At 39.7% G+C, this 13,865-nt stretch overlaps 1 protein-coding gene across 4 annotated transcripts in view; it reads right to left on the bottom strand.

Annotated features, from left to right (window-relative positions):
* LOC135699159 (protein phosphatase PP2A 55 kDa regulatory subunit) overlaps positions 1–13,865 on the bottom strand; it is a 171,449-nt gene that overhangs the window by 104,254 nt on the left and 53,330 nt on the right. The window contains exon 3 of one of the 4 annotated variants that reach the window (XM_065219385.1): positions 11,860–12,150. In XM_065219385.1, coding sequence (XP_065075457.1) covers positions 11,860–12,150 — 291 coding nt within the window. Of the gene's footprint in view, positions 1–1,213; positions 1,280–1,309; positions 1,484–1,600; positions 1,676–11,859; positions 12,151–13,865 lie in introns of those variants that run through there. The other 3 variants (XM_065219388.1, XM_065219387.1, XM_065219389.1) reach the window with 3 other exon arrangements.

Raw genomic sequence — 13,865 nt, 5'->3', positions numbered from 1 at the left:
TTCTGATTGGCAAACCCTCCAGTTCGATGCATAACTCCAAAATATGAACCTGTGAAAAATTGGTAAATATTGTTAAAGGTTTCGAGGCCAGGCCAATAAAATCTAAAGATCGGGGGAGCTTTTGTTATCTACAAAACATTCTGATCACAGGATTCGAAAAATACTGGTGATAAGAGAAAAAATAATTTTCGTCTAAATATTGATATCAGGAATTTTTAAAAATTTCGAATCTGAGACCTACACATTTTTTGGAAAATGTGCTTGATGTCCCGAATAAAAAATAACCATAAACGAACGATAACCCAAATCATTGAACTATTCTACAAATGGTTTGGATGATACCCAGAACGCGTCGTTAAGCAAATTAACCATACAATTTTTATTAGGGGTACTAGGCGTAAGTTTCAGGAAATTTTACTATAATTATTTAAAGTCATTAGGGCTGAACATTTTCAAGTCCAAGATTTTTCTTTTAGATACGAGTAGTTATGCAGATCTTCGAAACATTTGAGAGGGTGACCATACAGTTCTTGAGAGCACCTGGCACCAGCATTATTATGCGATTTTTTTTTCAAACAGAAGCTAGTTCAGTAAATTTTACATTCACAATAATAAAAATCTGCAGCGTACAACTTATAGCTACTCCATAAATAAAAACACAACAATTTATATCAAACTACATGACGAGTAACATTAAATGTAAATTGTTTTTCGTATTGTTGTAACATTATTGAAATTTAGCATCCAGAATATTATGAATCTTCCATAAAATCTGGCAGCACTGCACCGTACCACACACTTTCTCGCCAAACTCTCACTCTCTGCAAAGTAGCCCTCTCCCGTTTTCTCAATCGGCAGAGATCCTTCACTCACACAACACCAACTACTACTGCTGCTGCTGCTGAGTAGAGAGACAGAACAGCACGAACAACAAGAAGAAAATCACAAGCACCAAAATTCGCATACTGTCTTTTCTTCCACCAAACCAGAAATAAAAAGACCACCGATGTTCTTCTCTTTTCGTCTTCCGGAACCGCGTCCCAGGGGGGGGGTCACCTAACCACTATCTTCAATCAATTAGGTACCTTTTTTGACACCGTTTAAAACAAAAATCAAAAATCTGTTCCCTGTCCCTGTCCTGCAAGATAGCACCAGCTCAACACCACACCAAGGCGAATTCCGCTGACAGTAGCCTTGAGAACACAGAAAACACCTTTTCTTCTGCTACCAGCTCCGGTTTCTTCGGCTTCTTCTTGACGTCAGCCGGTTCTTCTTCCACCAGTACCACACAGATCCAAGATTGAACTACCATCTAGGCTTCAGCTGCAGCACATTTTTTTTTCTTCTTCTTCGTTTTCGCCTTCACACACCCTGCGGGACTTTTTCACGGAAAAATCGAAAAACGCGTTCCGCCACCCGAAGTTGCACGACTCCTTTGAAGTACCGATCACCCGGACAGTAGGTGCAACATAAAGGATAGAACCCGAAAGGTAATTGCACAACCTGTATACACTCCGGAATCGATTCTGCCGGATTATGCTACGAAAATGCAACGAATGAAACTTTTTCCCTACGCTTCAGATCAGAAAGAAAAATTCACCACAAGACAACGGCGACGACGACGACAAAACCAAAGACGGCGACGACGATTACCGCAATTTTGCCTGACGACTGGCTGCTGCTGCTGCTGCTTCTACTACTGACTGTGACTGCTCTCGCTCCCACTGCTGCTGTGCTGGATGATGTTTGCTCTCTCTATCTCTCACACGAACACCACTGGAGCGTGTATCCCGACATCGTAATCGTATCGCCGCACAGGCGAGTGTGTGTTGGTGCAACAAACCAGCCAAAAACATCAAACAGCCCACATTTGTGTGCGAAAATGCGCGAAGCCGAGAGACGAGATACCAGCGCCGCCACGTGACTGTGGGTGAACGGCGAGAGAACTAACCTGACGTCGCGACGATGAGCCGGTGACAAGACGGCGGGTTTTTTTTAGACGAGATTTGAATTATCGCCTATCGATCCCGCGAGTTTGCTCGCGGGTGGCGCTTAGGCAGCATGAAGGATGGTATGCAGTGAGGGAGGGTTTTTGAAATGGACGTTATTGGCACAGTGCGAACATTGTTGGCAACATGTGGTCGTTTTTCATCTACGAATGTATCAACATACCGTCATAGATTGGATGTTGGACAGTACTCGTCCCAGATTCAATAACTAAATAAACTAAATGATATTGAAATTTCATAAGTTCATGAATTATGGAATTTTGTTAAGCTTGAAGATCGTAGCAAATTATCCAAGTCCCTGGAGTATTTCGTATTTCGTTGGATTATCAACACAATTTGCATGAGAATTCCTAAGGCATTTTGGTTTGAGTATAAAGGGAATTCTGCTTAGGGATAAGATCAAGATAATTCAAAAGAGGATTCCAATAGAATTGCGAGTATATATAGCATATACAGTGCTGTTCGATAGAACATGTAACTTGCTTGTTTCCGAAAATGTATTGATCGAAACGTTTACATGCAGGAGAGTAAGATCGCAAGAGTCTCCTTTTCGATTTGAGCATATTTTTGCTCAGTCAGTTCTGCATAAAGAAAAAAACGTTTGCATGTAAGAACAAGATCGCAAGAGTCTCCTTTTCGATTTGAGCATATTTTTGCTCTGTCCTGCTCAAAATTCTTGACACAAACATTATGGTTTGCCCCTCTTGAAATGAGCACTGTTCCTAAGGCATAGCTGCTGACATCGCATTGGATTGTAGTCTCCATCTTAGGATTAAAGAACTTCAACGTTGTCATTCTGGCGATTTTCTTCTTGATGTCGTTGAACGCTCCTTCCCAGTCTTGTAAGCGGTCACCGTAGTCGATTCATTTTCTGTGATAATCGGCTGCCTTTGCTTTCGACACTTGCAAAACAAGCTATCATAGTACAGTACCAAACTAAAATGTCATATGACAGTCTCTGTCATATGACACTGTCGCCGAAGACCGTCACGAATGTATGTATTTTAGCTTTTCTCATAATATGAGCTGTTAATGTTGTGCTTGTGTGAATTTAGAAAATAGCAAGCAACGATGTTCTAAGTAGTAATAACATTTTTGATCAGAAATGTGTTAGTTTACACCAAATTGAGCAATTAGAACGAAATAACACATTGTCATATCAGGCATAACATTTGATAACGGCACAAAAACATTTGTAAACAAACTTTCTAAGGCCCTTCACACGCAAACCAAAGTACGCCCACGCAAATCAGCAACATCATCGGATAGGGGCAACTATCACCCTTCCGAAAGTGGTATTGGTTTGCATGGGCGTATTTTGGTTCGCGTGTAAAGGGCCTTAGAAATTTTGTTTACAAATGCTTTTGTGCCGTTATCAAATGTTATGCCTGAATGATAGTTATTTGATAATTTTCTTTTTGCTCGAATGTTGTTCTACCGTTTGTGTTGTGTGAGAGAGACGACGGTAGAGCATGAGTGTACGAATACAAACAGACTGTTGCGCACGACACGAAGCGAGTGTAGTAAAAAACGTCAACCGTTTCAACACCTGCTCCTTCCTGTCGATTCCTCCATTTCCTCTTTCCTGACGCCAACGCTTCCCGCCGAAGTACACTCGTCTCCGTGTATGAACTTTGCCACATGGGTTACTATATTAAAACTTGAAAAGGAGGACATTTCATTTGAGGTTCGGAGATTAAGGAGGACAATGATTCCCTTTCTTAACATCGAAGGAGGACAATGAGTTTTTATCAAACGTTTTAATAATATGTGCGCTATCACAAAATTCACGATTTGCAAAGGTTCAATTGAGATCGTTCATAACTTGTAGTCGTTACCAATTCAATTCATCTTCTCGTTATACTTATGAAAAAATGCATCAAACTAGCCTTCATAATTCATTTTTTATACTTGGAAATAATCTAGTCAAGTTGATTTGCATGAAAACTACAGCTTTACAGCCTTAAAACCATCCCAACTTTTATCATGTTCAAAAATCAGGATACATGTCATCTAAGCAACCGGTTAATTTTACCATTGATTCAGCATAGGACTCAAAGGCCACTGCCATATTGGTAGCGAAGAGGTGCGCTTAGCGTTCTATTATTGATATTATTCCTTACATTCGATTTCACGATTCGTGTGCCTCTTCGCTCTCAGTATGGTAGCGGCCTAAACAGGGGCCACATTGCGCATCTCGAAACGAAAAACTTTTTCATACAAGCGTTCGTACAAAAAGTCTTTCGTTTCGAGATTCGCAATGTGACCCCAGAAGTACCTGAAATCCCATAGAACCAGAACGTCAAAATCGAACACATGTTGAATTCAATCTGTGTGGCTGTGTAATTTATAATATATTTTTTTCAAATGTACCTGCTATTGTACCAGTCTTATTTCTGGCAGCCCAGGAATCAATTTCGACAAACACCACCAATTTGACAGATAGAAAATTTTCAAATAAACCTGCTATTGTACTAGACTTATTTCTAGTAATTAATTTTGACAAACACCTCGAAAATCACACGATCAACAACAGAGAGATTTTCGAACATTATAATTTATTTTCGAAATGTAAAATTTATGTAAAAATTCAGATCAATGGAACACAGCCTAAGACCACCGACAAACCGACATGACACTTAATTCTGATTTATGTCCGAAAATCGTAAACGTCCAATTTAAATGTGCAGTGATCCGAACTGTCAAAACCATACGATTTTTTGATCTAGATAAAAAATAATTTGTCCAGAATAGATCAGACACGAACCAAGTCATAATTTTTGCATGCGGGTTCATGGATTAGCTAAATATTTCCCGCGAACACGGAGCCAGATGTCAGTAGTGTGCTTTGGTCATAAATTGTATTGTTTTTGCTATGGTCATTCATGTCGGTTTGTCGGTGCTAAGACTGTGTTTCATTTGATAAATTTTCACTGACACTTCGAAAATAAATTATAATGTTCGAAAACCCCTCTGTTGTTGATCATCCGATTTTCGAGTAATTGTTTGTCAAAATTGATTCCTGGTTTGTCTGAAATAAGTCTGGTAAGCAGGTTTATTTGAAAATTTTCCATCTGTCAAATATACAGTGTTTCTCAAAATTGAGCGTACACCTGAATGGGCAATTTTTTGAAAGACTGTGAGTAGATAGATTTTTGAAATCTTGGCTGGTGGTTGCAACTATTTATTGATTTGTCGGTATAGCTTTGGACTTTATTGGCAGAGTGTGTATGAAGTTTGAATAACATTCATAATTTCAGTAGTAGGTGGATTTTAGCAAAAAGTAGCGGCATTTTAAAGATCTTTATTATGACTACAGATGAGCAAAATTTCAATATGTTTGACTCATTGTATTTCAAGAAAATGTGTTTTTGTTGAGAAATCTAGTTTTTCTAAAATAACTCTAACTTCTTACACACTCATTTCAAATAAGCCCAATACTATACCGATGACCTGGCTCATGAGCCAGCGGCCGGAACTTTAGAAATCTATCTTTTTAAGTTGTGCTCGTACAGCTGTTTTTCTAAAAAGGTACGGACAGCTGTAAGCTCAATTTTGAGATACACTGTAAGTTAAAATACACCAAATTAATCGCCACCAAATGTAGGGTGGTTGACAGCTGTAGTATATTCCTAGTCCCACCATCGAATGGCATTTGCTAGATAAGATAAGGTTGCGACATAATTAAACAAATAAGCTCTGCAAACAACGCTCTTTCAAAACATTTTTATGAATATGTTACTGAAAAAAATGCAAGGATTAAAAAGGAGGACATTTTCGGGCAAAAGGAGGATGTAGAAAATTTATTGAAAAAGGAGGACATGTCCTCCTTTAGGATACCATATGGTAACCCTACACATAGCTGATAACTCCAAAAAACCGCTGTAGTGCCGCTGCGTCCTTCGTTGGATCCGGTTTCAGGCCATCCTTCGAAAGTACAAGCTTTGTTAAGCTTGATTCCCACGTCACGACATTGCTGAAGCTGCACCATAAGATTTCAGTTGTGATTTTCAACAGCTTCTGATTCCGTGTTACCTCTAGCCGCGATCAGAATGTTACCCACTAGGACTTCTATTCCATCAGTTCCATCTAGTCCTAGGAGCATTTGTGGGAGTTTCTGCTGAAAAATCTCCGCTGAACAGGACAAACCGAATGGCAGTCTCTTCCACACATATCTAACGGATTCCAAAATGCCGTCACTTTGCTACTTTTCTCCGTGAACTGCACATTCCAAAAGCCATTACGTACACGGTGAATGAGAACGACCCAAATTTGAGTTTTGTCAACTCATAAATCACATAAAGTGCAGGAACTCAGCGATGAGTAAATTTGCCTCATGTTTTCCCAGGTTTTCCCAGGATTTTCTAGGGAAAAATTCCCGAATTTGAGAAAAGTAAAGATTGGATTCACTCAGTCTATTGGTACTACTCCGAGATTGAATAAAATTTTCGTCAATTTCCTAATTTTCCGGTAGATTTTTTAGGTTTTCCACAGGAAACCATGAGACAAATTTACTCATCGCTGAGTTCCTGCACTTTTGGCGATTATGAGTGAACTAAACTCAAATTTGGGTCGTTCTCGCCGTGTGTTTACTCCGTAAATTCGTCAAGTTTCTTCCAGTTCATTTTGTAGCTTATTCTGCCGCAATTGTACTGGCCCTCTTCTCGGTTCTTGTTGCTTCGAGGGCAAATCGTTCAGTTCAACGTCAACTGCACCTTTGAACCGCCCATCTTCCACAAATACGTCCTCAAATTTGTTCACAATCTTATCACCATCCGGATTCTGAACTTTACGGACAATCTCATCTTCTTCTTGATCACATAATATCACACTATTAATGCCTAAAACAACACACATATTATGTCCCAAGAGAGGCATTTGAAGTACCATCGGCGAAAGGTTCACTACCTGAAACGCAACTTTCAAACTCCAAGTGTAGTGAAATCGAAGGGTTGCTTCGAAGGTAGTTCCAAAGATGAATACTAAGATGAAACTGTTGGAAGAACAACTTTCTATTTTAGGCTGTGAACCATTTGCCGAGTTAAATTTAACTCGTGGTTAAAAGTGACATTTCGAAAGTTATTTTCTATGTTCGAAAATCCCCGTGCTGTCGATCGACCGGTTTTCGAGCCACGGTTGTCAAAATTTAACTTCTTGTCTGTCAGAAATAACCATGCTCGGATAGCAGGGTTAATCGATAACTTTTCATCTGTCAAATTTTAACCAAAAGTTAAAATAATCCACCAAATGGTTCAGAGCCTTAGTGTCTTCTTTCACGGTCCCTTTCATCCAATGAGAACCCCCCGTATTCAAGGTAATTTTGTGATTTTGCTGCCCCCTCGGAAGAGATGAAATTTTGCGCTCATTTTTATCAAAACAATCACACCAAAATCAGAGATGTCCCATTTTTTAATTACTCGATTAACAACTAATCGATTATTTTTTGTTCGCTGTGCTGCCATTTTTCCACCAATGAGAGTGCAGCACATGTTTAAAACGATCGGTGATGATCCTGTGGAGATGTTAATGCTTATATCGGCATGATCTAACCGATTGTAAATAGTTTACTTTTCGGTTCGTTAATCGATTAAGGGTGTGAACCATTTGCCGAGTTAAATTTAACTCGTGGTTAAAAGTGACATTTCGAAAGTTATTTTCTATGTTCGAAAATCCCCGTGCTGTCGATCGACCGGTTTTTGAGCCACAGTTGTCAAAATTTAACTTCTTGTCTGTCAGAAATAACCATGCTCGGATAGCAGGGTTAATCGATAACTTTCCATCTGTCAAATTTTAACCAAAAGTTAAAATAATCCACCAAATGGTTCAGAGCCTAAACGATTATTCGAATGAAAATCGGACATCACTAGATGAATGTGAAACGTCATTTCAAATATAAGGCCGTTCATAAATAATGATACAATTTGAAAGGGACCGGGGCTAATCACAAATTACGTCTCCATGGTAACTGAAATAAACACGAGTGTTCACCGGTTGGTAGTTCCGAGCGATGTTTGGAGTTGAATTCTACGGTAATTCTCAGGACCTCCTGATTTCAGACGAATTCTAAGCAAGATTTTTGGTTAGAAATCTGAGCGTTAAGCTAAGGTATTTCTGAGAACAATTTGAAAGAGAAATTTATGAATAACTTCAAGTGAATTCTTAGTTTTGGCAAGGCATCTTCTTATCTAGGTCTTTACGCTTCTGTAGCCCATTTGAAAGGGATCAGTGCTGGTCGCAGATGACGATCATGTGGTAACTAACAAAATACGGATGTTAACTGGTGTGTATAATCCTGAGCAATTAATTGTTCATTATGCTGACGGAAAAGCAGTTGAGGTATAGCGGAGAAATACGGTGAAGTGAAGCGAATTATCAGGAAGAAATTCCTTGCGTAGTTGGGTCCGAGGCCCAACATGTACACAGGTGTACGGGGTGTATACATGGACGTGAGATACGGTATCCCTAACTCGCAGCAATTCCTCAATCGGATGGCGAATACATTCTATAAAGGGAAAACAATATGTGTTTCTTGTGTAAGATGGAGGAGCACCGAATAAGTTCTTGCCAGAAAAATATAAACCGTACGAATTTGGACATTTTTGGACAACGCCCGGAGGCCGAGGAGAAATTTAGATAGAGCTCGAATTAGGGCGTAACAGCTTTTGCAAACAATGACTTCTTTCGATGATATCTAGAAAGTCAAGGCTCGTCCACGCAAATCAACATCACCATCGGTTAGGGGAAGCTATATTGCGTATTTTGGACCATTCTAATCTAATCTAATCTAATTCAAAAGCATAATGGAAAATTATTAAGTTAGATAACGCATAGTCATGTTTCATGTCAGTATTGGTTTTTATCTGAGATATGACACGAACGTCAAAACGGCCAGGCCAACTGCGTTGTATTTGCCTCGGTATTTGCCGCAAAGATGATCCTTGAAAATGATTCCAGCTCAAATAAGAATATTTAAACAACGAAGCATTTCTCGAATTCACTGGGGAAGGATGAATGGATATACCGTACCAAAGGCTCGAGTTATATGAATGTGATTGCAATAATATTGAATATCTCATATAATTTATGGTACATGTAATGTTAAACATAGCAATGGAACGGTCTAACCGTATGTCTCCTATGTTATTCATATCCCATCCTGTCCAACTGCTGTGCCCAAATTGGGTCGTTTAGGGGTATTGAGATAAATATATATTCGTTATCTGCATTAAAAATGGAACCGAAATCCAAAATTTCATCAATTTTGGTACACTGGAACTATTTTAAATAAGTACAATTACATAAGCAAAAATCACCACCTTAGCGCCCCTTGGTGGGACTTTGTATAGACTTCTCTGACGTTTGTGAAATGTACAAGTATTAGTACAAAACTTTGGGTAAATTATAAGTATTAGTGCAAGAAAACCTTTGAATTTACCCAAAGCTCTGCACTAATACTTGTGCAATTCACAAACGTCAGAGAAGTCTATGGGAGCGAGCTGTCAACGAATAGATTTAGTGTCAACGATCAAAAATTGAAATCTTGATTTAAAAATCGAGATGAATGTCTACGGGATCGATAAAAATATCGTTGTGCTCAGAAAACGAAGCTCTATCAGATGATTTATAAAAATCTGTATATTTTTCGAATTTAAGGGTATTGAGGTAAGTGCATGTTCGTAATCTGCATTAAAAATTGAACCCATACCAAAAATTTCATCAATTTCGGTACCCTGGAACTATTTTAAATAAGAACGATTACATTTGCAAAAATCACCTTATTAGCACCCCTCGATATCTTGTATGGGAGCGAGCTGTCAGTTTGTCACTTTAGTGTCAAACAGTAAAGTTATTACTATGCTTTAAATCTTGGTTTAAAAATCGAGATGAAGGTGTGTGGGTTCGAAAAAAATATTACTGTGCTCAGAAAACAAAGCTCTTTCAGAAAATATATAAAAACCGATATATTTTTCAAAATTAAAGAACCCAATTGCCGAGTTAAATTTAACTTGTAATCAAAGAGTGACATTTCGAAAGTTTATTTCAATGTTCGAAAATCCCTGTGTTGACGATTGACCGGTTTTCGAACAGAACTCAGCTACAGTTGTCAAAGTCTAACCCGGCAAATGGGACACAGCCTTAGACTTAAAACTTATCAAAGGAAATCTGTGCTGGCCTTTTTCGAGGCCTTTCTGAATTTTGTTGTGCACATGCTTGGATTTCATTTGATTGATATCGCCTTCTGATGACATCGACGATGGACCTCACCAACCGAGATCCAAATCTGAGGCCACCATGCCCGAATTTGTACCGCAGGCATCGATAAATGAAGTCCTGTAGCTTTTGAGTGCTTTCCGCTGATCTCACATGAGTTGAAACCCAGGAATTTAGTGCGTTCACTAATCTAATTTGATCCTCATATATTTCGTAAGATCGCAGAGGTAGCCCTACTAAGCCTTCTTCATTCGAGCACTTATGTCACACTTGGTCCCACCCTCTGACGCTATCTGCTAACTAAATACCAAGATATTGGAAGCTTTCGACTTTCTCCACTGCTTGCCCTGCTGTTGGCATCCAACGATTTGGTCTGGCAGAAGTTGATGCGGAGACCTACCGCAGAGGAGCTTACGGCTAGGTCGTTGAGCTTACTAAGCATTTCAGGACGCCGTTGGGCTAACAAAGCAATGCCATCAGTCAAATCGAAGTCGTTAATGCCAAAGCAGCCCATGGTTCGGTGCACGCTCAATTACACCTACCAAAATATCGTCGATTATAGCAAGGAATAGCGGTGGTAGTATACATCCTCGCCTCACACCAGCACCGCATAAGGTCGGATAAGGCTCCGTTATGCAGAGCGCCTCATGCTCATGCCCCGCAGTTTTTCGTAATTGAGTCGGGCGAATGCTTTTTCGGACTGAATGAATACCAATTACAGGGACTCTTGGAATTTGTTGACCTGCTTCATGATTACACGGAGCGTGACAATATGGTCCACACAAGACCTTCTCATCCACACAAATGACAGGCATGATCTATGGAATTGTTGGGTTTCGCGAATAGCATTATTTGCGCTTCTCATTAATATGTCATCAAGTCAATGTCAATGGTAATGTTGTCAAATGTTCCAACTCAAGCTTCGCTAGCTGAAAAATGTTTATTTTCAAACAAGTGAACGGTATTCCCTTAACTGAAATGCATTTCATAACTCAAACTAGTTATTAAATGCATTTAAAGCACAGAGAACAAACCTGATGGTACTGGTGTTGCACAATTTACACTAGACACTAAGTGCCGGTAACGCCAAGTGGCAATTTTCAACAGAAAATTTATCGATACTAGCGCCAAATTGGTCGAAAGTGGAAAGCTTATAGAGGAAGCGCCACATAACGGCGATGATCCCACTTATCTTTATACAAGTTTCTGACTGAAGTTGAACGTCTGTTCTCTGGTGTTTAAAGTGCATCACTGTGCATTTGACACTTCTAGACGATTTGATATTGCACAATTTTGACAGATACGTGTCATCACTCAGTCACAGAGAACAGACGTCCAACTTCCACCAGAAGCTTGGGTAAAGATAAGTGCGAACGTCGCCGTTACGTAGCGCTAGCGTCTCCTGATTTCCTCTATAAGTTTTCCACTTTCGACTAATAGTTCTCTGTGGCTAAAGGTCACGAGTTCAAATCGCATCCCCGGAAAAGTCACGAATGACCTAAACTGCGTTGAAATGACTACAATACAAACAAAAACTGGAAGCTTGTTGCAGTTAGCAAATGTTTCAGCTAAAATTTCGCTTATGGCGAACATTCGGTGTCCCAAAAAATCGTGTTCAAAACCAATAGATCGTACTTACCCCCGCTGCCACTGGTACTGCTGATGAACTGCTTCTTGGTCCCATTGACGGCCGTATTGATCATGTAGCCGATCTTGGTAAAGCTGGACTGTCGTATCACAGGTCGTGGTGGTATCGGTGGCGGCGAGTTGGGACTATGCGGAGGACTGACATATTCTGGACTTCCACTGCTCCCTCCTCCACCTCCGCTGCCACCCCCGCCGGGAATGGCAATCGGACTGGAGCTCAGCGTCGAACGGCCCCATCGGCCCAACGAGGGTGTGCTCTGCCTAATGCTAGTTTGAACTTTGGCTGTTTGGAAGAAAATAGAAAGGAATACCCCGATGTTAGTTGCTGGTTAATTTCAATCAACGGCACAACAACAAAGTAATCTGCGCTGAAATAAATAAGAATTTCATTGCCTACTATCGAATTTGGTGGTGCACTCATGTCATTCAAACCGTTTGTTTACGTCATAGTGACGTATATTCTATTGAAAACCTTGACAAATTTCATCCATTTATTTACTCTGGAGTGTGTTTTGCATAGGTAGTATGTGACAAACGTAAACAAATTGACATTTAAGTGCTACCGGACACTCTGCCCTCTCTTCGTAAAGGAAAATGTGGGCCCACTACCTCATTTCTGTTTCATTTAAAAAAAAAACTATTTGTCGTATGTGCCAACCGATCAAACATACCGATCAAAACACTTATGCATGGGGGCGAGAGAGAAAAAGGAAGTCTATCAAAACACTTGATTGCATTACTTATGTTTATCATTATCAAATCTACACTGCGTGTCGTCGTCGCGCGCTGATAACACGCAAAAAAACACTCCATTAAATCAGGCCAACCAGAGGAAGGATTTATGAAACACAACCGCAAATATTCACTCGGAAGTCGTACGCAGAAGAAGACCACAAAGTCTATGCAAATAAATGTAAACAAAGGCAGACGCGAAATTTAATACTTCACCACGTGGTCAGAATTTCAGTTCCGTTGCCATTGGCACCTGGCGGCATTCGCCTCCGTCCGACCGACCGACCGACCGACAGCCAGGAAGAAAAAAAGAATGAAAGCAAATTTCCAAGGAAAAGTAATCGAGAACAAAATGTTATTTTTTTTCCCTGCGGTTGTTTGGATGCACCTCAATAATTCGGTGCTGTTTGTTTATAGTTGTTGTTATTTACAGTGAAACTGGTCCACAGCTGGGCGAACGTGGATTGATCAAAACTTTCCACCGAAAGGTCTCAACTTTCTCGCTGGTTCACATTGATGAATTGCACTGTTTACGAACGGTGCTTATTACCGTATATTGCAAGGGCGTTGTTGTTGACAGCGTCTTTGGACTTTTTTTATTTTCGCATTCCGATTCTCATTGCCCACCCAGATAAAAAAAATACCGTAAGTAAACCATAAAAAAGATAACTTTTTTGTTCGAGATGATATTCACAATTCATTTTATGGTAAATTTATCTTATAAGAGATAACAACAACAATATATTTACAATATTAGATTGCGAAATTTTACCCCTTATTTATCAATAATTTCATGGTATAAACAATATAGTTTGTTGTATTTTTATGTTTATTAACCTTTTTTCTTCATCCAGTTTGTTTATTTGGAAGGCTCTATCGCGTTAGCTTTACGGAGCCGATAATTCATTGTTCACTGTTTGTAGCAAAGTTCACTTCAAGACCAACAATTGAAATGGCCTCAACTCAATTTTGTAAACAAACCTTGTAAGGCCACTTTCTCGCGAACCGAAACCTACATTCGGAAACCTAAACCACAATCGAGTAGAGAAGAATTTCTCCTACCGGTTCATTCTGTTGTTTTGCCTTTTCAGACTTCGGTTCGCGAGAAAATGGGCTTACAAGGTGTGTTTACAAAATGGAGTTGAGGCCTTTTCAATTGTTGGTCTTGACTTAATTCTATGTCTAGTAGGGGTTGGGCCGAATACTCGCGGCTTACTCGAGGTTAGAAGGGTATATTGACGAATGATATGATCAGGGGAGGAGCTT

This window comes from Ochlerotatus camptorhynchus, unplaced genomic scaffold (assembly GCF_037179485.1).
Source record: "Ochlerotatus camptorhynchus isolate MF236.1 unplaced genomic scaffold, CSIRO-AGI_Acam_v1.1 ptg000103l, whole genome shotgun sequence".
Taxonomy (NCBI): domain Eukaryota; kingdom Metazoa; phylum Arthropoda; class Insecta; order Diptera; family Culicidae; genus Ochlerotatus; species Ochlerotatus camptorhynchus.
This window is presented reverse-complemented; position numbering and strand designations above follow the sequence as displayed.